General features: G+C 46.7%; 8 protein-coding genes across 9 annotated transcripts in view; 6 read left to right on the top strand and 2 right to left on the bottom strand.

Annotated features, from left to right (window-relative positions):
• Positions 1-124: 124 nt before the first annotated feature.
• Positions 125-568, top strand: LOC128252230 (uncharacterized). Its single transcript, XM_052979794.1, has one exon. It carries the CDS (start codon positions 125-127, stop codon positions 566-568), a length of 444 nt encoding a protein of 147 aa, XP_052835754.1.
• A 1,010-nt stretch (positions 569-1,578) lies between these two features.
• On the bottom strand, positions 1,579-24,291 carry LOC128252098 (progestin and adipoQ receptor family member 4). 2 transcript variants are annotated; one of them, XM_052979561.1, is made up of 8 exons: positions 24,123-24,289; positions 21,295-21,783; positions 20,043-20,884; positions 6,859-7,074; positions 4,427-4,530; positions 4,225-4,362; positions 3,855-3,995; positions 1,579-3,049 (listed from the first exon to the last, which is right to left on the bottom strand). In XM_052979561.1, the coding sequence occupies exons 3-8, from the start codon at positions 20,719-20,721 to the stop codon at positions 2,957-2,959; spliced, it is 1,371 nt and encodes a 456-aa protein (XP_052835521.1). In that variant the 5' UTR covers positions 20,722-20,884; positions 21,295-21,783; positions 24,123-24,289; the 3' UTR covers positions 1,579-2,956. The 2 variants fall into 2 exon arrangements, 1 of the variants encoding a protein (XP_052835521.1); XR_008267279.1 differs by lacking the exon at positions 1,579-3,049 and having other exon boundaries at positions 3,865-3,995; positions 4,132-4,362; positions 24,123-24,291.
• On the top strand, positions 4,625-6,799 carry LOC128252094 (neprilysin-1). Its single transcript, XM_052979555.1, has one exon. It carries the CDS (start codon positions 4,669-4,671, stop codon positions 6,721-6,723), a length of 2,055 nt encoding a protein of 684 aa, XP_052835515.1. The 5' UTR covers positions 4,625-4,668; the 3' UTR covers positions 6,724-6,799.
• Positions 7,796-10,049, top strand: LOC128252095 (endothelin-converting enzyme 2). Its single transcript, XM_052979556.1, has one exon. It carries the CDS (start codon positions 7,847-7,849, stop codon positions 9,893-9,895), a length of 2,049 nt encoding a protein of 682 aa, XP_052835516.1. The 5' UTR covers positions 7,796-7,846; the 3' UTR covers positions 9,896-10,049.
• LOC128252096 (neprilysin-4) lies at positions 10,394-12,502 on the bottom strand. Its single transcript, XM_052979557.1, has one exon. The coding sequence runs from the start codon at positions 12,467-12,469 to the stop codon at positions 10,451-10,453; it is 2,019 nt and encodes a 672-aa protein (XP_052835517.1). The 5' UTR covers positions 12,470-12,502; the 3' UTR covers positions 10,394-10,450.
• LOC128252092 (neprilysin-4-like) lies at positions 13,667-15,940 on the top strand. Its single transcript, XM_052979552.1, has one exon. It carries the CDS (start codon positions 13,815-13,817, stop codon positions 15,909-15,911), a length of 2,097 nt encoding a protein of 698 aa, XP_052835512.1. The 5' UTR covers positions 13,667-13,814; the 3' UTR covers positions 15,912-15,940.
• On the top strand, positions 17,193-19,460 carry LOC128252093 (neprilysin-1). Its single transcript, XM_052979553.1, has one exon. It carries the CDS (start codon positions 17,271-17,273, stop codon positions 19,356-19,358), a length of 2,088 nt encoding a protein of 695 aa, XP_052835513.1. The 5' UTR covers positions 17,193-17,270; the 3' UTR covers positions 19,359-19,460.
• Positions 22,623-24,294, top strand: part of LOC128252087 (serine/threonine-protein kinase Doa) — a 36,126-nt gene continuing 34,454 nt past the window's right edge. The window contains exon 1 of the mRNA XM_052979511.1: positions 22,623-22,971. Coding sequence (XP_052835471.1) covers positions 22,825-22,971 — 147 coding nt within the window. The 5' untranslated portion in view covers positions 22,623-22,824. The remainder of the gene's footprint in view (positions 22,972-24,294) is intronic.

Raw genomic sequence — 24,294 nt, 5'->3', positions numbered from 1 at the left:
CTGCCATCATCCACCCGATCAACCGCATCAGCCACACAAGCCATCCTCATCCACATCGACGTCGGACAGCGCGGACACCGAAACGGCCTCGGAGTCCACGGACTCCAGTTCGTCCAGCCACTCGATGACGCCGCCACCGCCTCCTCCGCCGCCGCCGCCGGCATCCTCCTACAGTCAGTTCCATCAGCAGGTGGCCGGTGCGCCCCATTACTGCCAGGACTGCCTCTCCTCGCCGTCGCCACCGCCCACAATCATCACAGAGCAGGCACAGGTGCATGCCATGCCGGGATTGACAGCACCCCAGTCCCAATCCCAGACACTGTCGCACATCGAACATTGCTCGTGCGGCCTGAGCTTCTCGGTGGGACAGGATCAGCAGGAGCAGCTGGGCCCCAGGCTGCTCGCCTCGAGGTTCTCCACGCTGGAGCGGCAGTCGCAGGGCTTCCAGGTGGAGCAGGTGTCCGGCTGCCAGCATCATTACCACCACCAGCAGAGTGCCCTTTATCACCACCCCCAAGGCAGTCAGGATGCACATGCTCAGACGGATTTCTCCTATGCGCAGCGCTAAAGGATTGAGCCATAGACCCACAGAGAGTGAGATTGAAGATCGATTATCTTATACGATAATATTGTTTTACTATGTTTTTTAAAATGCTCTCTATAGAACCCAAGTTCGTTCGATCGAGAACGGTTTTTTTTACTTCTATTATTATTTTGGTGCCAAATTTTTGCTGCAAGCCCAAAGCGCAATATAAACAAATGTTGTAATGATATAGGTTGCTTATACAATTTTATTATGCATAATTTTAATATTACTTTATTTTTATATTTATATACGGGGAATTGTCGCTAAAGTTACTAAGAAGAATAATAAGAGATAAGAAAATAAAGATGAACACACTTTTATAACGAAAGAGAATATCAAAAATAAAACCAAAACACAGAACTCTAATCAAAAAAAGTCAACGCAAAAAATATACACTGAAAACAAAGCAGGTCACCGACAAAATGTGCAATGCAGTTTTTACTTTAACGAACATATTTACACAAATATAGACATATACACACACGACTACTACATATACATATGCGGAGAGCAATTAGGAATTTTAAAGTGCTACTAGCTTCATAACAGATCAAATAAGTTTTCCATTTTTGTAAATTTTTTAAATAAACTTATTTATATAGAGACTTCTTATATGCATGTATCTGCATATACTTCAAAAACGCGCATCAATCAAAAGCGTTAAACTCGTATATAAACTAATCATAAACTAAAACTAGTCAACAACTCGAATAAACATTGATTATTACGAAAGAAAAGTATAAAACATATTGTCTATAAATGCATGGCGCGAATATAAGAATTTACTAAAGAATTTAATAAACTATAAACGAATAAACTGACATTTTCGTCTTAATTTGGGATTCAAATTGAGTCGGGGCTGCCAACCTTGTTTCCTCAGGGATGGACTATTTTCAGCCAAACGACCTCTGGCGGAATTGCAACGCCACCTACCGGTAGTTAATACGGGGACTCCCAGTTTCAAATTAAAATTAAAAGACGTTACGAGCTCATTCGTTTGCTCATTAAATACACTTTTAATGATTAATTAACCTTCTCAGAAAATCATTTTACATTATTCGTATAATTGTCACTTACGTCTAGCAGCAACTTTAAACTTAAAGCATTGAGTCTGCCTATAATTATTGCTTTGTTTGTTTGAATTAGTTTGTTAGCTTACGTTTCACTTGTTAGATTTGTTCTCTCTCTTTTTCGTTCACGGGGTGGTGTAAATTATTGACACTACTAAAACATTTTGCTAGGATTAAAATAGACCCACGTCCGAAAAGTTGCTATCGTTTAGTTAAGTTGGTTGTATACCAGCCCTAATGCTTAACACCTAGGGTACTCGTACTCGTAATAAATATTGCGGTTTCTAATATTATTCAATACTCGGGGAGCTCAATAAATACTTGAGGTTAATGTTGCGCAATCAATTGACATAAATGATATAAACCCAATTCATATCGAACTCTACTACGTATGTACCATATGTACGTGATTCGTTGCAGTAGCGACGCGCCAGAAGAAGATTGTTTTGGTTTCACACTTGTCCAACTTGAATACGGGTTTCTAACTACTGGCACACAACAGCAACAACTGAGTGGTTGAGTTTCGTTCACAACTATGCACAGATTGGAGCTTTAACTAGGCTAACACTACCACTAGCTTGCCAAAATTAACAATTTGCATATCTAAAAAGATCAACTAGGAAGAGATTAGCTTATAGGTGTTCTTATTGTAGAATTTTCGACGAGGTACAAAGTTATACATTCGAGTATTTGAAAATAAGATGTGTTGTCGTAAGCACAATGAGGTACATGTGTATCAACATCATTCAAATCATCATTACAATTACTCATTACCCATTACTCATTACTCATTACTCAATACTTATTACCCATTATGCAGCCATATAGCAACTGTATACTCAAGAGTTTAGCGTGAAAATCCGAAGACTTGGTTCCGAAAACCCTCCTGCCTATTGACCGACTATTGTTCGTCTTGTCTCAGTTATTAAATAACCTTAATGCTTAATACCACAGTCGAAGTATGTACTATATGTAAATACACGCATACAGTTCATATATGTATGGCCTATACCTACACCTAGATATACATATGTATATTGTTACTACAACAGCTCTCTTATACACGGTATATTCAAGTAGCGTTCGTCGTCGTCCTCCGTCTCCTCAGTGTCTCAATTGATGTCTAGACTCATCTAGTCTCATCCAGTCACATCTAGTCTCATCCGGGGACTTGGGCCTGCCTACGCCGCCAGGCGATGGGAGCGATTAGGGCGCGGATCAAGTGCCGCCGGGCACGCCTCTTGGCCAGGATTATCCACGGCAAGGGCAGCAGCACCAGCGGCAGCAGCCAATAAGCGGGTCATAGCTCCACGTGCCCCAGAGCCTGCTCCGTGGCATTGGCGGCCGTGTGGCAGGTCTGCGTCGACATCCACTCGAAGTCCTTGATGGTGGCCTAGGGCAAATCGCAATTAAGTTTCAGTAAGATTATCTAATGGCTATGACAGAAATTAAAAACTTCCTTATAAGAGAAGCCACAGAAATCAGTAGTGTTTGAAAATCATATTCAAAGGTGCCTAAAAGAAACATTATATGTTCAAACAGGAAGTTAAAGCAGTTCATTTAAGAAGATGATAATCAAATTTTGCATTTTTGGGACATTCCCTAAAGTTGATCATTTCAATTGATTATGGGTAAATGACAATTTAATTAATCATTTCAATACATAAAAAAATATTTTCAATATAATTTACCTAACCTATATACACAATTCGGTTAATTAAACATGGTAATTGCTTCTCGTTTAAAACCAAACTAAATCAACTAAAATATGATTTTAAATTATTTGGCTTTTACGATAAGAGTTAAACAGAATAGTCTTTAAGCTACACTGGTACAAAAAGCGTACTAATCAATTGAAATGTTTTATTTTGATTTTGATAGATTGATGTTTTTAGTTATGTAACAGATGAAAATATTACGTTTTTTATTGTATTGTGTTTTTATATATAAAAAAAAGAATTTTCATTTAAATCAAATTTAAGTTAATCCATCTAAATCCATTTTAAGTATAATGTTTTATTTTAAATATTTAAAAATTAATCATCCCAATTTAATGTGCACTGTGTTTAAAATTACGTCTTTATATTTAATTTAAATTTATATATGAATTAGAATGTTTTGAATTCAATAGCCAGATATTTAATTTTACTGTTCCAATTTTATTCAGCGTAATTTAGAATTAAAGTTCTTGAACCCACCTTGTGCATGGAGTAAACTGCCACCACGACCAGCACGTGCATAATGTTGTGGGAGTTCAGATAGAAGTCGACCACTCCTGGGAACCACTTCTCGGGGATTCGCATCGCTCCGATGGCCCCGCCCAGTATGGAGACGCCGTCCTAGAACAGAGGGTTATTTCGGAGGTTAGCAGACTGATGGGTGCTGGCGGAAATTGTGTTCTCTGACCGCCAGAAAAATTGGTTAGCGGCTCTGTCCATTTACTCGAATGTACATATGTATGAAAATGTGACTTACAACTTCAACCTATGCGCACCGAGAGAGGCCAGCCAAAAACGTTTAGTTATAGAAAATAGCAGTTAGTCAATTGGAAAGCCTGGACATACGCACCTGCAGGTAGACATGGGAAAGGGCCATGTGGCTGCCGCCCACCATTCCTCGGATGCGCAGGAAGGTCAGGATGGAGCGCATGCCAAAGGGCAGGGCGAAGCACAAGCGCCGCTGCCAGGGCGAACTGGCCGTCAGAGCCTGGTGGAGATTGGAGGGGATGGGAGTTAAGTCGAATCAAGTCCCGATTCTGCAAGATTCTCACCTTGTAGAGGCCCCACAGCGAGAGCACGCAATAGGAGACAATGATCAGCCACTTGAGCACCGGCGGGAAACACAAGGTGGTGGCCGTGACCAGGGGCAGGGCACCTGAAAACAACAAAAAAACAAACAGAGAGCGGAAGAGATGATAGTGGTCACTCCGCAGCTAGCAAACACACACACACACACAATATGCCCACCATCGATAAGACAGACGAGTCAGTCGGAAAACAAAGCTCAATCGCGATGGAAGGCCTGCTGCATTCCGTTTGCCTAATCTTTATCACCTTGGCCGCCACCATCAGCTCATCGTCTGCCATCCAGGGCGGAGTCTTCAAGGAGCTAACGACGTCCCTGGGTCAGCAGATCATGCGGCTGGCCAAGTCCGCTGAGATGCGCTCCTTCATGGACAGCAATGTGAGTCCCTGCGAGGATTTCTACGGCTATGCCTGCGGCAACTATGCGGCGATAAACGCAGCCACCTTGGAGAAGGACACCGACATTGGTCGGCTCATGTTCGCCAGTTACCTTCGGCGGGTGAGGCAGTTGCTCAAACAGCCCCGCATGAGCACGGATCGGCCCATGGAGGTGCGCGTCAAGTACTTCTACGAGTCCTGCCTGGACACGGCGGCCCTAAGGGCTAACCAGCGCACTCATCTATTGAGTGTCTTGAGGGAATTCGGCGGCATGCCCGCGGTGGAGGGCAAGTCCTGGAACGATGTCGGTTTCGATGCCCTCGAGACGATGGCCCAGCTGCTGCGCCGCTACGGAAAGACCACACTACTGGGTGTCACCGTGTCTCCGGACTTCACCAACTCGCAGATCAAGCGTCTGTACTTGGGCCAGAGGGACGACCTGATGGAGCGCGACGGGTCCGCGAGTCTGGCCAAAAAGCAGGAGCTCAAGCAGCGTTTGCAGAACCTCCTCGGCTTGTCGCAGGAGCTGGCTGGCAAGACTGCCGAAGAGATCATCGAACTGGAGGCGGAGCTAGCGCACACTGTTCTCGACCGTCGAATGGATCGCGATCCGAGACTCAGGAACCGCCTGACCATGCTGTCCAACATGAGCGATGTCTACGGACCCGTTCTCAATCTGACTAGCTTTGTGACCTCCTGGTTGGGCCACGATTACATTGTACCCGTTTACGAGCATGTGCCCAGCTATCTGTTCCAGGTGAAGAAGCTCCTGTTGGGCACTCCCAACCATGTGCTGGCCAACTACATGCTGTCCACCCTGCTCACCGACTTTGAGATCCGGCCGAGTGACGGCCAGCAGGAGGAGATCTGTGCCCAGCGGATGGCTCAGCTCTTTCCCGATGTCTTGGATCACATGGTGTACCTCTCACTGGAGCAGCAGAGCCCGCACATAGCCAACGAGTTGAGGAACCTGTGGCTGGAACTGAAGACCTCGTTCCGTGAGATACTCAGCTCTCCAGATCTCGAATGGCTGGACGAAACGACGCGAGCGGAATTGCTGGAAAAGCTCAGGCTCATGTCCTTCGAGATAGCTGGCGGTCAGGCCGTGGACTTCGAGGAGCGGTACGGTGCGCTGGTGGTCAGCTCCGCCGATTACTATGGCAACGTGCAGCGCCTGCTGGAAGTGCAGGCGAGCAATCTCCGCACCGATTTGATGAAGGAATCCCAGAGGCTAAGCTACTATGACGGCGTCATCGAGTCTCCATTCTATGCGACGGAAATCAATCTGGTAGTGCTGCCGGCTAGCTACATGCAGCATCGCTACTTCTGGGACGACGTCTATCCGTCTGCTCTCAAGTACGGCACCCTGGGTTTGTTCCTAAGCCACGAGATGGCCCATGGATTCGATGATCTGAACCGGCTCTTCGACAGCAAGGGCAACTTGAACGAGTACTGGAGCAGCCAGGCCAAGATGGGCTTCGAGTCCGTGAAGAGTTGCCTGTCGGATCAGTTCGCTAAGATGCGGTACGACAGCAAGATGTTGCCCAGGCTGGAGTCGCAGGGCGAGAGTATAGCAGATAATGTGGGCATTCGCATTGCACAGGCGGCGCACAGGAAGTGGCTGGAGCAGCTGAGGACCCAGGATATGGAAACGCTGCCCCATATGTCGCAGTCTCCGGAGCAGCTCTTCTACCTCAGCGTGGCCCAGTCTATGTGCTCGGATATTTGGCTCGAAAGGCGGTCAGCCTTCCTGCGGAACAGTGTCCATCCGCCGAACGAGTCCCGGGTCCTTGCCATGCTGGCCAATTCGGCAGCCTTCGCCGAAGCCTTTCAGTGCAGTAACAAGACCAAAATGAATCCCCCAACCAGATGCTTGATGTATTGATATACCCGTCGTCTAGCTGATTCCGCGATATGTGTGTGTGCGTATATATTATATTAAACAGTTCCGCTTCCGATTAGAGCTTGCGTTTCATTGGGGCATATGTGTACATTGTACAATTAACGCGATCTTACTCACCGAAGCTCTGGCTCACCCAGATGCCCACCATGTCCAGCTTGAGCAGCGTGTAGTAGACGTTCTCGCCCTTCTCGATGTTCATGAACAGATGGTAGACGAAGCTTCCGCACCAGGGGGCCACCGATCCGAAGACGTGACAGAACGACAGAAACTTGTAGCCACTGTCCCAGGGCATCAGTCCCGGCACAATCGCAAGGATGTAGAAGATGGGTATGGCTGAAATGGCAAGGACAAATATATTTAATTAGCTAATTCCATCTGATTTCTACTCATATCAGTACCAAACCAATTTGTGGTCAAATGTTAGGATAGACAGATAGACAAGTCGTGACGATTTTGTTCAGACTACTCAACTATAAGTGCATTCAAATGTTCGAGGTCGTGATCAATAGAACTTCCATATATAGGTCAAAGTTCTCTTATTTTAGGTCTCTCTAAAAGTTGCGTAATCTCAAAAGGTAAAAGGACTCGAAGTTGGAAAAAATCGTTACTGGCGTTAAAAAAAATCGCTAAAATGTAAACACAGAAACTTATTTTTTGCCTAAAATTTCTTTAATATTTTACTTGGAGAAATAATGTTTGGGAAAAGTAAAAAGCCCTTAAAAGGATCTTTCCGGAATAAAAAAAAAAAAAAATTCCTAAACGAGTTCCAAATATTAAAAAAATAATAAAAATTATAGAAAAGCGAGATTTGATAATAGTCCGAAATTTACTAGAGGGGATTTAATTGAAACCCAACTCTTATAATAGCCACTGTATCAGTCATGAAAAAATCGTATAAGAGCCGACGGAACTCTTATAATAGCCACTGTATCAGACTTGAAAAATCGTATAAGAGCCAACGGAATTGGCGTCGTCTGCCGCTTAGGAGATAACAGTTTGACCCACCCCAGCACTCTGGACATCGTAAATATAAACAAATCCCGCTGATTAGGTGGCCGTCACCGATCGGGAGCGATCGCAAATTAGTTGAATTTAACGCGAGATCATGACGAGTCGTGTGCTGTGGCTCTGCCTGCTTTGGGCTGTAGTTGCTCCAATATTGGCCAAGCCATCGGATGGGGACGACCCCTTTGCCGACGACTTGACGTCGGAGTACGCCAAGCAAATCATCCGACAAGCGAAAGTGGCCGAAATCAAGACCATGACGAAGCCGGAGATAGCGCCCTGCGATGATTTCTATACGCATGCCTGCGGCAACTGGCATCGCCACAATCCCGCCCAGCTATTTAGTGACCTCATGACCGACAAGTTCCAACTAATATCGAAAGGATTCGATCGGCGCCTTCAGCGTTTGCTGCGTTCCAACGAGCTGAAGTCCGAGCTGGAGAAGAAGATGCAGCGTTTCTATATGTCCTGTACCCTGGTGCATCGCGATGATGTCCACTACAAGTTGGCCCTGGAGAACGTTATCCGGGAGTACGGAGAACTGCCTGCTTTGGCTGGCGCCCAATGGAACTCATCCGATTTCAGCTGGTGGCGAACGGTGGCCCAGATTCAGCATAAGTACGGCAAGCAAATCATCCTGGGCCTGGCAATAATGCAGGATATTCGTGACAAGTCGATAAATCGCGTGTATCTCAGTCCGGCAGACGCAAAACAGACGGGAAATAGTATATTAAATCTCCTGGTAGAGTCTAGTACCTCCGCGGATCTGCAACAATACTTCGGTGTAAGTCCGTCCGCGGCGAGGCACACAGCGCAGCAGCTTCTCGAATTGCAGAAAAGCCTATCAGCAGGATCTTCCATCACAGGCTCTCTGGAAAATGGCCTCTCACTCTACACGCTGGCCGATCTTCAAGAGAAGTACAGCGACCAACTGAACTTCACCGAATTCCTGAGCCTGATCCTTGGCGAGGAGAACGTTCCGGAGGCCCTGTACATCAACGATGAGGAGTTCCTGGACAATGCGCTTCTCACAATGCGCAGCACACCGCTGGCTACGCAGGCCAACTTCGTACTGTGGACCCTGTTGGAGGACTACCTGGTGAACACCGGCCCCAGCGACATGACCAAGTATTGCACCGAGAGCACCAAGAAGTACTTTGGCCAGCTGGCCCAGCACGTTGTGTACGAGCGATACCGCAGCGTGGAGGCGGAAGCGGAGGTTTTCAATATCTGGCAGCAGATCAGGGGCATCTTCAGGCAGCAACTGATGGGCGACAAACTCGACTGGATATCCAATGCGACCAGGCAGCTGGCCATCGACAAGTTGGACCGCATGCAGCTGAACATAAACTCCTACGACTCGGAGAACTTCGAGGAGCTCTTCGGTGGGGTCACCATTGATCGGGTCAATTACGTGCCGAATATCCAGCAGCTGCTCATTGCGAAGGGCAGGCGATACATGGAGAGGATTAGGGAGCCTCCCGCCGCTTTGGAGGACACAGAGCTGCTCGGCTTTACACCCGCATATAATGTGATGGAAAACAACATAACCATTCCGGTGGCTCTGCTGCAGCCACGTTACTTCTGGGCTGACCAGTATCCGGAGGCGCTCAAATACGCCACATTGGGCTACCTGCTCGCCCACGAGATGCTTCACGGCTTCGACGACGATGGCCGGAAATACGATGCGGCCGGCAACCTGGCCCCGTGGTGGGACTCCAAGTCGCGTTATGAGTTCGATGAGCGACGCAAGTGCTTCCAGGCCCAGTACCACCAGTACGAGTACGGCGGATTGCATCTGCCGGTGAGCGAGGAGCAGTCGGAGAACATTGCGGACAATGGAGGCGTTAAGCTGGCCTACGCCGCCTATGAGCGCTGGCTGGGGCAACAGACAGAGGAAGTGCGTCAACGGGAGACCATGGCGGGTCTGTCCTATGACAGTCGCCAGCTCTTCTTCGTGGGATACGCCCAGTTGTGGTGCGACGATGTCCAGTCGCTCTTCAAGTCCACAGTTGCCCAGGGCGACAGTCATGCCCCGAGCAAGTACCGGGTGGTTGGCACACTGTCCAACTTCCAGGAGTTCTCCTGGGTCTTCAACTGCTCCCAATCGGCGCCCATGGATCCGGAGTACAAGTGCGCAATTTACTGAAGAACCCTTGAGCTCTAACCACTAAACTTTGTTTTCAATCAATTTAATCTTTTCAGCTCGACTATCTTTAAATGTAAATAAATGTTATTAAGTTGAACATTACTGAGACTATAGTATTTTCATCTTTAGGGAAATGATGTCAATTAACTAGCATGTGTTAATATGGCTAGGAAGACAAGGCTTCAAACCAGTTTGCTTTTGGGCCATCAAAACTACAATAATTCGCATTAGAATGATTAGGATTGCAATTAATTGATTCTGGCATAAATACTTGTAGAAGACAAAAATAAATTTCCAGTAAAATTTGTAATTTTTTCTCAAATTCAAGACTTTTTGGTACTTTTTAGGTATTTATTCCTAAAATGTAGGTAATTTGTATACTTTTTCTGAGTATAGCATGGTTAATGGTAGTTCAAAATATGTGCCAAAGAATAAATTACTGGCTTTTTCAATTAGAATTTAAGCCCGGTTGAAAGCAATTAGTTTTTAGATTTCCAATTACCAATACAATATTCAGAGATAGTGTTTATTAATGGTACAATTTAAGTGAAAATGTTAATCCAGGTTCACGGAGAACAGTTGGCACTTCTCAGGCTGGGTCATGAGGCTTCCTCGTCCGCAGTTGAAGTCCCGTTCAAAGGCCTTGAAGTTGGATAGTGCGCCCAGCACCCGGAGCGCATTGGGTGTCCTAAATTGGAGCAGGGATTGCTTGTCCCGGAACTGTTCGTTGGCATCGTTGCACCACAGCTGGCCAAAACTGAGGAAGAACAGTCTCCGCGAGCTAAGGCTAAGCTGTGGCAGTGACTCCGAGCCCAGGAAGGATGGATCCAGAGTGGCTAGGTAACTTCTGTAGGCGTGGTAGGCCACCTGGATGCCCAGATTGTCGGCTATGTTCTCCGCCTGCAGATCACTCTCGGGCAAGTAGTGTCCGTTGAGTCGCAGGCGACCGTATTGCTCCTTGAAGCAGGCCTTCCGCTTCGAGTACTCGGCAAACGACTTGGCGTCCCACTTGGAGGCATCCTCCAGACTGTGCGCCAGTTGCTGGGCGAGCAGGGTGCCCAGGCTGCCGTAACGCACGGCTCTCGGATAGAAGCGGGACCACAGGAAGTTCGGCTGGAGCAGGACCACCGGCAGCAGGACTCTCTTCCCCACCGGGTCATAGACGGCAGACGTCTGAGTCCGTTCTTTGACACTCAAGCTCTGATGGTTGAGCACGGCCCTCAGATTGTGAAGATAGTCCCGCGGCTTTAGCTCCATGCCCCCATACCGCTCCGTGAAGTTGACATCGGTGTAGCCATTGATCTCTAGACTGGTGCTGTTCAACTGCTCCAGCAGTTGTTCTCGTGTCTCCAAAACCAACCAGTCGGCTGATGAGTTTTCAAGGGCACCTCGAAAGCTCAGCTGGATCTGCTGCCAGATGGCCTCAATGCCACCGATCGTGGCTGCATCTCCATACTGCTCGAACACCATGTTGTCGAGGAGGTCGGGGAACAGATCTCTAACGCGGCTCACACATTGCTCCACCACGGAGCCCGATCGCTCGTAGAAAAAGTGCTGCAACAGCTCATTGAAAATGTAGTTGGCCAACACCTCGGGTGGTGTTTCCGCCACCAAGTCAACCAAGGCCATCGAATAGCTGGGCACATGCTCGTAGAGAGTCTCGTCGCCAAGGATGCTTTCCAGGACGGTTTCCACATACTGGGTAAGATTGGAGTAATCAAATTTATAAGTATCCGACTCATTGGAGGTGCGCAACTGGGACAGAACACCAACGCGACGATTCAGCATAATGCTGGCAATGCGTTTCTCCAAATCCGTGATCTCCCGGGCCGTTGTCTTGGCCAGCTTTGGATCCACGCCCAAGTGGCGCTCTAGGCGATCGGCTATGGCATCAGCCACGTCCCGTCTATTGGCCTCCGGCAGAATCTGCTTCGGTTGACCCACGTAGATGCGATCGCCAGACGACTGAAAGAGCAGCAGGATATCAAAGCCGTACTTTCTTTTGATCCGGGCCACGGTGTCCAGCCAATCGAACTCCTCGGCTGGCCAATCCTGACCCGGCAGACTCAGGACAGGCATGCGTCCGAATTCGGCCACAATTTCCTGCAACTGACGGCGATAGAGATCCTCTGGCGTTTGGCGGAACATCAGGCAGCTGGCATAGAACTGTTTGAGCCGGAGCACGGCCACCTCGTCCGTTTCCTCGTTCGCCGGCTGCTCCATCAGACGCTGCTGTTTGTGGCGATAGGCCTTGACCAGCAGCTGCTCCAAGTTGGTCTCCCGCGGATGGGCATCGTTGGCCGGATTGATCTGGGGCCAATTGCCGCAGCTGTAGTCGTAGAAATTGCCGCAGGCCTCCGCACCCGGCTGCATGTAGCTGCGCATCTCGGCCGACTTGGCCAGGCGCATCAGTCGCTGCAAGTAGGCAGTGTCGTTGCTCTGCGAGATCAACTGTTCCTGGGCCTGGATGTGCAGGTCAATGGTCGGCTGACCCTGCAGCAGGTGACCTCGACCACTCCCCACTGACAGCAGTGGCAGTAGCGCCAGCGCCAACGCGATACCAATGTTCTCCATGGCGAACGCTCCGAAGGCGACTGAACGGGCAGCTCACAGCGACGCACTTCCGCAACTACACTCACTGACTGAGATTAAGCTACACCGCAAAAACAATACTGACCTCTTCTTTTTGATCATGGTATGTCTTATGACCAAACTTTGTCCATTTAGAACACTTTTGATAAGGCTTAGTTAGGTAATTACTTTGAGAACATTCTGAAACACATTTGTAACTTATCTTTGAACTGTATTTTAAGATTTAGTATAAGTAAATATATTTATTGGAAAGGAGCTACAGCTGATCTCCGGCTGCTCGTATTTACATAAAGCAAAAAAAAATCGTTCTTTTTAAATCTAACTGTATATAATCCCTTAATGGGGCCAATATATTATTTATTATTATATTTTGTATTATTTATTATTATTTCCTGACACGATTAGTTAATTAAAGCGTAAGATCTTTATGCTAACCAAGACACCATACCAAACCCATTTTGAAATTGTTTTCAGTGTAGAGAGGGAATAGAAGTGGGAACGGAGCCGAAGCTCTGCCTTATCATCCGCTCGGTCGTTGGTTCCATATTTCTAGCCAAAGTTAGAGGGGAGTGCGTGATTGAAAAACAGCTCACGTTGTAGCGTATTGGCTTGGAAAATGCTGAAAGCATTTCAACGTTGCTGGTAATTATTATAGACGAATTAAATGTTTTATTTTGCATTTTATTGTAATTGGTAGCATTACAAAGCAGTGACCGCGCCCATCGAGAGTTATATTTCAAGAATAAACACATTTTGATTATTTTTGGATTTCTTAAAACTTTTTAAGAATAATTATTATTTTAGACCAATAAAATTAATAGCAAACCCAAAAATAATAATTATACAACAATAAGTTGACAAGAATCATCATAGCTTGCAGTAACTGCAATTTTAATTAAGTTAAATCAATACAAGTGCAAAGTAAAAAGTAGACACCGAGCAGAAGTAATTATTCAATATCATATGCGTTAAATGTTGACCTCATAATACAAATTTTTTCAATTATATTCAACAATAACATAGAATAAATTTAAGGCAATAAGGAAATAAGGCCTCTTCGTAGAAACCATAAAATCGAACCGCACCGATTTTGACGTGCATCAATACAAATTAAAGTGGACAATTTCAATATGCGTACATATCATTATTAAGTTTAACTACTTTAACTACTTGTATACCTATCACTATCACTAGTTGCGATCTTAAAGAAGAGCGGAACAGAGACTTTGCGATAGCCCCGGGGTCGACTTTCGTTTTTTTCGGCATCTGGAGTTGAATAGTATTAGGAAGGCAGTCGGTCACTGAAATTTAAACGAAATACAACGCGATGCTATTACTCTACCTTTGCCTTCTGGGCCATGTGCTCGGTGGCCTTTCCTGGGCAGCCCCTGCCGGAGAGGATGATCTCAACCAGGACACCCCGTACATCAAGGAACTTCTGCGACACGCCAAGGCCGCCGAGATGGAGAGCTTCATGGACCAAAAGGCCGATCCGTGCAACGACTTCTACTCTTTTGCCTGTGGCAACTACAAACGCATCAATTCTGCAGAAAACCTGAATGTAAGCGCGACGGGTCTTTTGTATTCTGTGCTCGAAGGTCTGGAACGTAAGGTTTTGAAAATGCTCACCACTGTCAACGATACTCACCAAACTCCGGAGGACATTCAGGTGAAGAACTTCTACGAGTCCTGCCTCCGGATAAAGCAGCTCAATGCCACGTACACAGAGAGGCTGAGGCAGCTGATAGCCGAGTTCGGAACGATGCCGGTGCTGGAAGGGTCCTCCTGGCAGGACGAGGACTTCGACTGGCTGGGGACCACGGCACGCATCGCGTTCCGCTACGGCGTTAGGTCTGTTTTCACGGCAGAGGTAAACACAGACTTGGCCAACAACCAGATGAACCGCATCTACGTGGGCGAGCAGAACTTCCCGCTTGAGACGAGGTCCATGTACATGGATAACGCAACGGCCATTTACCGCGAGGACTATCGTAATAGCATCCAGCGCATTCTGCACCGATTTTTGGGTGTGGAGCAGAAACTGGCCAAGCAAACGGCCAGGGAACTGGTGGACTTCGAGGTGGACCTTGCCCAAGGACTGGTGGACCAGAGCGAAGGTTTCGACTTCAGTGAACTGACCGAGCTGCTGACTGTGAGCGAGGTCCAAGAACGGTATTCCCCCACTTTGGACGTAGACCGATTGATATTTGTGAGCATAGGGGAGAGAGTCTCCGACAAGATCTACGAGTACAACAAGCGCTATCAGCAAAATCTTGTCAAAGTCATTAAGCGAACACCTAAGCGCACCATGGCCAACTATATCTTCTACAATCTGGTCAGGCAGTTTGTGAAGACGCCAGCCGACAAGACGAAGAAGCAAAAACGGGATTGCTTGGACGTCACAAAGGAGTTCTTCTTTAAGAACCTGGACAACATGATCTACCGTCGCTACAACAACGAGAAATCCTCGAGAGAAATCGACGACATGTGGCGTCAACTGAAAGCCACCTTTAATGAGACACTGCACACGAGTCCGGCCCTGGACTGGATCGAGCGACCCACCAGGAATTTGGCCATCGCCAAACTGCAGGCCATGAGGCTGCAGGTGAGCAACTACGCCGAAGTTAACTTCACTGAAGAGTTCGCCAATCTGGATCTGCAGAGTGCCGACTACGTGGAGAATGTTCGACAGATCATGCTGGAAGAGGCGAGGCGAAGCCGCAAGTTGCTTCACAAGCCGGCCAAGCCGCTGGAAACGGACGAATCTGCCAGCTTTACGCCGGCCAACGCCCTGACTGAGAACATAATCAAAATGCCGGTGGCCCTGCTGCAGCCCTTTTATATCTGGGCTGATGGCTACCCCAATTCCGTGATGTTCGGCAACTTGGCCTCGCTAATTGGACACGAGTTGATCCACGGGTTCGACGACAGTGGTCGACAGTTTGATGCCAAAGGAAACTCCAATGACTGGTGGGACGAGAAGTCCAGCAGAAACTTCTTGAAGCGAAGGGATTGCTTCACCAAGCAGTATGGAAAATATGTTTTCAATGGCATTCAGCTCAGGGAGTCCTTATTGCAGGCGGAGAACATTGCTGACAATGGAGGCATGCGTCTGGCCTACACGGCTTACAGGAAGTGGTATAAGTCCCAAATGGCGCTTCCCAATGGCCGCTTGAATTTGGCCAACGAGTTGTTACCCAACCTGGATTACAGCGCCAATCAGCTATTTTTCATAAGTTTTGCGCAGTCCTTTTGCCAGGATGTGGATCCCAAGTTGAAGGCTTTTCAGGTGTTTATCGATACACACGTGCCCGATGAGCTTCGCGTTATGGGAACGCTATCAAATCATGACGAATTCTCCAAGGAGTTCAACTGTCCTCCTGGATCCCCCATGAATCCCGTCCAAAAGTGCATTATTTACTAGAAAGGTGCTTTGGTATAAATCGGTTAAGAAACGAGCTGCTTTTGTAAATGTTTCACAATACAAAAAAGGTTTTAAAACTAATTAAATCAAGTTTGATTATTACAAAAATTAGAGACAGCTTTCAAATCGAAAAAAAAAAATTGAGAACCTAGAAAACAAGCGGGTTTTAGGTGGCGCCAAATGTCACTTCTAGAAGTTAACAGGAGTTCAAATGTCCTTCTGGATCCCCCATGAATCCCAGCAGAAAGTGCATTCTTTACTAGATTGTAATTTATAATTTTGTTATGATATAACAAAGCCCAACCAAAAGGCTTTTAAGACTCATTTAATAAATTTATGATTACTGTTACCTTAAAACAATTAAGTCCAAATGTTTAAATCAACCAGAACGTTAAGCATTCAATTGACCATCTAGTCTATACCAACTAAGCTGATATGCCTTTATCACTACATTTATCAGGCTTAAAAAAAATAATACCTATTTTTTAATAATTGACAAGAAATGTTTTAAACTATTGTGTAAATTAGACAAGTGGGCTGCGTGTGAAAAAAAGGTTTCAAGTCAATAATTTATTTTTCACTTGCTTTATTTACGCTTAGCATGTTAGTAATAATTGTTAATCACAGTGTGGGTTATTTTACAAAATCGGTTTTAACTCGAGTTTCTTTTAATGTAAAATGCCCATTAATTTTTTAACAGGCACGTCATGGAAGATTAATAAACAACGTAAACATCAATTATTCAATTTTCAGTATTCAATAATTTTGGTCACGACAATGAACAAATTATAAAATCTTTATACTCTGGCAAAAGCACAAATGTTTGTATATACGTACATTGCATATATATTTAAGTACAATTTGTAATTTAAAGTCTCTGTGTTTCGTAGTAAAATAATAATGTTTCTTGGTGTTCTTGGCAATCAATTGACATTGAAAACTCACGACAAAGATAATTTATTTATAATTTAAAGGATCAAAGTAGATTAGAGATATACCAAACTAACACTTCTTCCAAACGTCTTGTTTCTTAACATAGTTAAGTATGTGTTTATTTCGATAAAGTTTGTTTTGTAATCAGTTGGAAAGTCTATCTTAAAACAAATTATTGGAAAGCGTATTAACACAAAAACTTAAATAAAATGCATGACTGTCCGGAGAGATGATGAGATAGCAATTTTGCAGCTACTTACAATTGAAGCCCAGTGTTTGAGCGGAGCTCTGAAGCAGAGTACCAGCGATAGCCCCGGGGTCGCCTTTTGTTTTCCGAGAACTGTGGAGCGACTTGGGTTAAATGGGGATGGCGATTAGCTCATCAAAACAACCGAGGCCCGCCAGTCGATCTTTGCACTTATAACGATGCACAACGCGGTGCAGATCCTCTATGTTTGGCTTGTAGGCCAGCCAATAATTGGCCTCGCGTGGGCGGCCTCCATTGTCCAGGATGACCTCAACCAGGACACGCCCTACAACAGGGAGCTGCTGCGACAGGCCAAGGTGGCCGAGATTGAGAGCTTCATGGACCAAAAGGCCGATCCGTGCGACGACTTCTACACCTTTGCCTGCGGCAACTACAAACGCATCAACTCGGCCTTCAGCATGGAGGTAATCACGACCGGCGTGTTTGAGACCCTGACCAAGGGCCTGAACCGTAAGATCCTGAAGATGCTCAACACGGCGCACGACACCCACGACACGCCGGAGGACATTCAGGTGAAGCACTTCTACGAGTCCTGCCTCCGGATCAACGAGCTCAACGGCACGTACACAGGAAAGCTGAAGCGGCTGATCGCCGAGTTCGGAACGATGCCGGTGCTGGAAGGGTCCTCCTGGCAGGACGAGGACTTCGACTGGCTGGGGACCACGGCACGCATCGCGTTCCGCTACGGAATAGCGCCCATTCTGGGCATTGAGGTCAACAAGGACCTGGCCAGCAACCAGAGGAACCGGATCTACCTGGGGCAGCAGGAGTTTCCGCTCGAGTCGCGGTCCATGTACGTGGACAATTCCACGGCCATGTACCGTCAGAGATACCGGAGCAGCATCCAACGCATCTTGCAACGATCCTTGGGCGTGAAGTCGGAGTTGGCGAGGCAGACGGCCAAGGAGCTGGTCGACTTCGAGGTGGACCTTGCCCAAGGGCTGGTGGACGACAGCGAAGGCCTGGACCTTAGTGAACTGACCGAGCTGCTGACAGTGCAAGAGATTCAAGAGCGATACTCGCCCACTCTGGACATCGACCGACTGATATTTGTGAGCATGGGAGAGCGCGTTTCCGATCAAATCTACGAGTACAACAAACGCTATCAGCAAAACCTGGTCGACGTCATCCAGCGCACACCACTGCGCACCATAGCCAACTATATGTTCTTCCGGCTCATCTGGGAGTTCGTGGAGACGCCAGCCGACAAGCCGGAAAAGCAGCAAAAGGCCTGCTTGGACCTCACCAAAAAGTTCTTTGCCAAGAACCTGGACAACATGTTCTACCGTCGCTACAACAACGAGAAATCCTCGAGAGAAATCGACAGCATGTGGCGTCAGCTGAAAGCCACCTTTAATGAGACACTGCACACGAGTCCGGCACTGGACTGGATCGAGCGACCCACCAGGAATTTGGCCATCGCCAAGCTGCAGGCCATGAGGCTGCAGGTGAACAACTACGCCGAGGATAACTTCACGGAAGAGTTCGCGGATCTCAACCTGCAAAGTGCCGACTACGTGGAGAACGTGCGGCAGACCAGCCTGCTTGCGGCCAAACAGATGCGCGAGATGCTCCACAAGCCGGCCAAACCGTTCGAGGCGGGCTCCCAGCTGAGCTACACCCCGGCCAACATCCTCATAGAGAACATCATCAAGGTGCCGGTGGCGCTGCTGCAGCCCTTCTACATTTGGTCCGACGTCTATCCCAGTGCGGTGATGTTCGGCACCCTGGCCTCGCTGATTGGACATGAGCTGATCCACGGCTTCGACGACAGTGGACGCAAGTTCGATGCCAAGGGAAACGCCTACGACTGGTGGGACGAGAGGTCCAGCAGCAATTTTCTGAAGCGCAGGGACTGCTTCACGAAGCAGTATGGCCGCTATGTCTACGATGGCATTCAACTGAAGGAGTCCGCCTCGCAGTCGGAGAACATTGCGGACAATGGGGGCCTGCGGCTGGCCTTCACCGCCTACCGGAAGTGGTACGAGTCCCAGTCGGACCTGGCCAAGGAGAGACTGCCCAGCATGCGGTACACTGCCAAGCAGATCTTCTTCATCAGCTTCGCTCAGATCTGGTGCAACGATGCGCATCCGAGTGTCAAGGCCCTGCAAGTGTCCACCGACCAGCACATGCCGGGAAAGTTCCGCGTCATTGGCTCAGTATCGAACTTTGAAGAGTTCGCGAAAGAGTTCAACTGCCCAGCCGGATCCGCCATGAATCCCAGCGAGAAGTGCATACTCTACTAGAAGGGAAAACGCATTATCTGCTTGTCAATATTGATCTACAGTTTTGTTTGAACAAAGCTCGATTTTTTGTATAATTTTGCTGCTTAAGCTTCACCTAATAAAGTTTGGAAATCTTAAAAATCTCTTCTTATTTCTTGTACTTTAGGTTTCTCAAGTGGATACTCAGATTATTTTGGAGATTTATTTGTGAAGGGAAACATAACCAAAAACTTATATTTTAACTAAGAACCTTTGAGAAGTGCATACTCTACTAGAGGGAAAACGCGTTACCTAATAAAGTTTTGAAATTACACACATAAGTCTTAAAAATCTCTTCCAATTTCTATTACTATAGGTTTCTCAAGTGAATACTAAGATTATATTAAATATTTTTTGATAATGAAAAATAACTAAAAATAAATAAATAAATAAACCATGCCTAAACGTCAAAGGTGTGGTCCTAGCTAATTTGGTGCCGATCAAAAATAGCATATCCATAGTTGGCCACTTTCTTATGCATGTCCAAGCCAACCTCAGTCAAGGCTCATTACAAATGCCGACCTAATCTATTTACGTGCCTCCACTTGGCTTTGACCGTGATTGTTACGAGCAGAGAGACGCGAACGGATCGATAAATGAGCCACTGGTGACAGGTGACAGGTGGGCGGAAGAGGAAGAGGAAGCAAATGGGGTAGTGGCACTCACCGTGTGTCAGTATGTTGATGGTCTCGTTGTGCCAGTAGAAGAGACTGAGCAGGCATCCCTTGAAGGTCTGCAGGGGTCGGTATCCCCGGAGCACGTACGGATTGAACTGCAGATACGTGGGCATTTCCTGCCAGGGCAGCAGTTGGACCACATTCTCGCCGGATCCGGATCCGGATCCGGATCCGGAGCTACTGCTGCTGGGCACTGATGGAGGAGCTGCAGCTGGTGGATGCTCCGTTGCTGCACCCACCGATCCCAATCCCACTCCCAATCCCGATCCCGGCAGGGCAGACGTTGGCGTTATGGAAGCTTTGGCGGAAGACGTTGATGTGGTGGCGGGCAGATCCGGCTGAGTGGGTTCAGTTGCTGGCGACACGCTTTCGGTCGCCTCCTTGCCCTTCAGACCGTTCTTGGCATGAGTTTCGGCCTGGGCACCGGGAACACCTGATTCGACGGCGACATCACAGGCGCGCGATGGCGGCGTGGGTGGCGGCGTCAGCGACATGGTCTCCACGGTGCTGCCAAGACAATCGCAGCCACTAGCTCCTCCACCTCCTCCTCCTCCTCCTCCGCCTCCGCCTCCGGGTCCAATCCTGGACTTTGTCGAACTGCCGAGGAGCTGCTGATCGGGTTTCAGATCAACGGCGACTGCAGCGGCGGCGGCGGCAGCGGTGTCCATGCCTTGCTAATACCTTTGATCGTTTGCTAAATCGGTTCCAGTTCCAGTTCCAGTACCAGTTCGAGATCGAGTTCGAGTTCGAGTTCCGGTTCCAATTCCGATTGCGTGGCCCGTTTCCGTTTCCGGTTTGGGGTCCCTAGCCAGCCAGCAGCAGCGGCACCAGCTGAAAGCGAAAGCGAACGCCAACGTCATGAATTATGGATCGTCTATATGCGGCGGCCAAAATGTTACGTATTTGTTGGCCAAAAAAAAGCACGTGCTGGTGTGTGCGAAAGGGAAAACGAAAACGAGACCAGGACAATGTCAACACACACACACACACACACACACACACACACACACACACACACACACACACACACACACACACACACACACACACACACACACTCACTCGCACACTCGCACAGCAGCCTCGTGACCCAAAAAGGCCTGCGCCATTTTGCCAATGTGTGGGTGTGTGTGTGTGTGTGTGTGTGTGTAATTGAATATTCCATGCGAAACACGCGAGTCTCGGATTAGGCCACAAATACCATCTCCCGGGCCCGGGAAAAAATCAATAAAAATACTCACTTCTGCCATGGGACGCGCACACAATTGTGGAAGCGAATCCGTATCCGAATCCGAATCCGCCTACCAAAACTTTGGGGACTACGGACTTGTCCTGGTCTGAAGTCCTGGACCGATGCTATGAGCAGTGTGTTCCACTCGAAGTGCAGCTATTACATGGGCAGGGCATACTACGTTTTCTCGCAATTATTAATCCATTCGATCGGCTGCCCTTTGCGTTCTTTGGCGGATGAAATGGAGAGTTTGTCCCGGATTGATGGACACTTTTTCCAGCTATAAAACGCGGGAAGCGCAGTGGGGGGAATCCGCGCACACGACCGTTGGGACAGGCACGTCAGTATCTGACTGAGCGTGGGCACACACGATAACGATACCGTTATTTTCCTTGCGTATTTGTTATGCAATTGAATGAATTGGACCCCGTATTTTTATTGGGCGCCAAAGCAGCGCAGGCGCAGATCTCAACACGAGGCAGTCAGCTGTTTTACTTGGCTATCAATCAAAGAAATTAAGCTATGTTAGAACAATCAAATTTAGGCAAATATTTTAATGGGGTCAATAGCTGACTTTTGAATTTATCACAAGAGCTAGACCACAAATAAAAGTGCCTAGGGTAGTAAAAGAGTTTTCTTTGTTATCTAACAAAAATTTTAATTTATACCGTTTTAGTTTTCATGCTTTATTTTAACTTTTCATTTGAGATTAGGCGCGCATGTTGCTTTATTTGAGCACACACACCTACCAACACTGTTTTACCGGTGACTCAAACATCGTCTATCGATAGTTAGCGTGCTTTTACTCCGCACTTAGTGGAGACTTACACCTAGGCATCTGTTAACTTACTGTTAACTTTTCATTGGCGTTCTTGCATACGTTACTTTTATTTAATAGGAACCTTTTTTTTTAATTTTTTAAACTAACAATAGTTTGTATGTTATAAGACTAAATACGAAAATTATTTTTAAGCTTTAAAAAATAATCACATATATAATATGAGAAATAGTGAATTATTAATCTTTTACATTTCCTCTCAACATTATTTAGATGTTAAGAAGTTAAACGGAAAGTGTGCAAGAGTTGGTGTGGAGCCGGGCTAAGTGTGCAACAACTGGAGTGGGAAGTTAACAGCATGAAATATCGTACGATAAGACACCGTTAGAGATGGAAATAAATCGATGATCCCTTCAATAATCGATAAGACGGATTTTTAAAACATCGATGGTATCGGTTGCGTTATCGGTTTTTCCCCACCTCCCGCCCTTTGACGCGCTTCGCTAGATGCAATTCAATTTTAATCCGTTGCAATTTCACGCGTATTAATTACAAAGTTACATTGCAGGCTACTAACAAAAGGTAGCCAAACCAAATGGCGAACGCCAGGCGGGTTTGTGAGTCGGCGGGAAGTTGTTAGAGGTGGACTACGCGCAAAAAGCTTAAAAAGGCGCCAAAGAAGTGAAAAAATAACAAACGGGCGACAAACCGCGTTTAAAGATTAATAAAAGGCCACAACTACCCACGTTTAAGGACAAACTCATGCACAACTCCTGGCAATCGCTAACGCAACTTTTGAGCGGTCTGTGGCAGCGCTTGTATTTGCCTCGTTCGCCGTTTCTAGCCCTGCCAGCGCCGCCCCTGGCCACGCCCCCAGCCAATACTACGCAGCAACACGCAAACGAAGAGGTAAGGCAGCTGAAATCCAAAAACAAGATATGAAAAGGCATAGTAAGATAGAGGAAAAGCGAAAGACAAGATATCTAAAAATGCTACCTGTCCACGGATTTGAGGCACGCATACAGGCGCAGACTCGAGCGTGAGTGTAAACAGCTGACTAGCAGCACGCCGCGTTGCCAGAGTTGTTGACCCGCGCCAACAGAAAACAAAACAAACAAAAACCGCATAGTTATTACAGCTACAAACAATTGATCAACTAAACTGCTGTTAAATATCCCTGAAATAAACAAAATCTACGATTAATTTTTATTCCACTTTCTTAAACTCCTTGATTCCTATACAAAAAGTAACAACGCTCTTCCACACTAATTAGATCTACACCACTTTCAACTTGAAACAAATTTTTTTTTGCAAAAATAGGTATTTATTTTATGTTCTTTTGTGTTTTATAGACATAATCTGATTATTTGTCAGCTTTAAAATGTTCGAGAAGATATTTTGCGATTTGCTCCTCTATTTTTCTATGATCGAAAACTCGAAAATTAAATCAAATATTTTTTATATTGCCTATTTTAAAAATTGTGCAAAACGTGTTGTGTGGGGTAGTTATTTCGCCAACTCGACAACTCTTTTGCGGCAGCACTTTTCAACACTGTTGGCAAAAAGTACCCAACACTGCCTCACAGACGTGGTGAATAAAATACCAAGTGACGTGAATTGTGGGAAAAAAAACACGATTTCCAACGCAAATGCACAAAATTTAGAGTGCTCTATAAGCCCAGGACGTGTTTACAACTACAAACTATCGCCAGGACTTGCAGGTCAACAACTGCGTCTTTTGCGAAAGCAGCAGGCACAAAAGCAACAACAAAAACGGCGACGCTTTGGCCAGGCAACAACAATATCAAAGCAAAGTCAGCGGAGCGCAGCCTACAACAAAAATCAATTTTCGCGCTCGTGAAAAAAATCAACAGCAAATTGCAAGGTAGATAGATGGCCTGATTGTTGGCAAATTAAAATGCGAAAGTTTGTGGTTTTAGGTTTTTATTTGTGGTCTGTTTTTCCAACTCACCAATACATACGCAAAAGGCATTGCAATTTGGTTAGGCGCCCGCGTGTGTGCGAGTGTGCGTGCCAGCTGTATTCCGTACTGTACTCACCTCTGGGTGGGAACAGAGTGCAGTTGGGTTGTGGTAGGGGGTGTTCCCAGTGCTCACAACACTCGTTCCCTTATATTTCATACATTTATATGAATGTATCTAATAGCGTCGTAGCATTATAACTCTTCCAGGTGCGCCGAACATCAATTAACTGACTGACAATTTCTGTATA

Source organism: Drosophila gunungcola, chromosome 3R (genome assembly GCF_025200985.1).
Source record: "Drosophila gunungcola strain Sukarami chromosome 3R, Dgunungcola_SK_2, whole genome shotgun sequence".
NCBI classification, from domain to species: domain Eukaryota; kingdom Metazoa; phylum Arthropoda; class Insecta; order Diptera; family Drosophilidae; genus Drosophila; species Drosophila gunungcola.
Note: the sequence above shows the minus strand (reverse complement) of the source record. Positions and strands in the feature narration are given on the sequence as shown.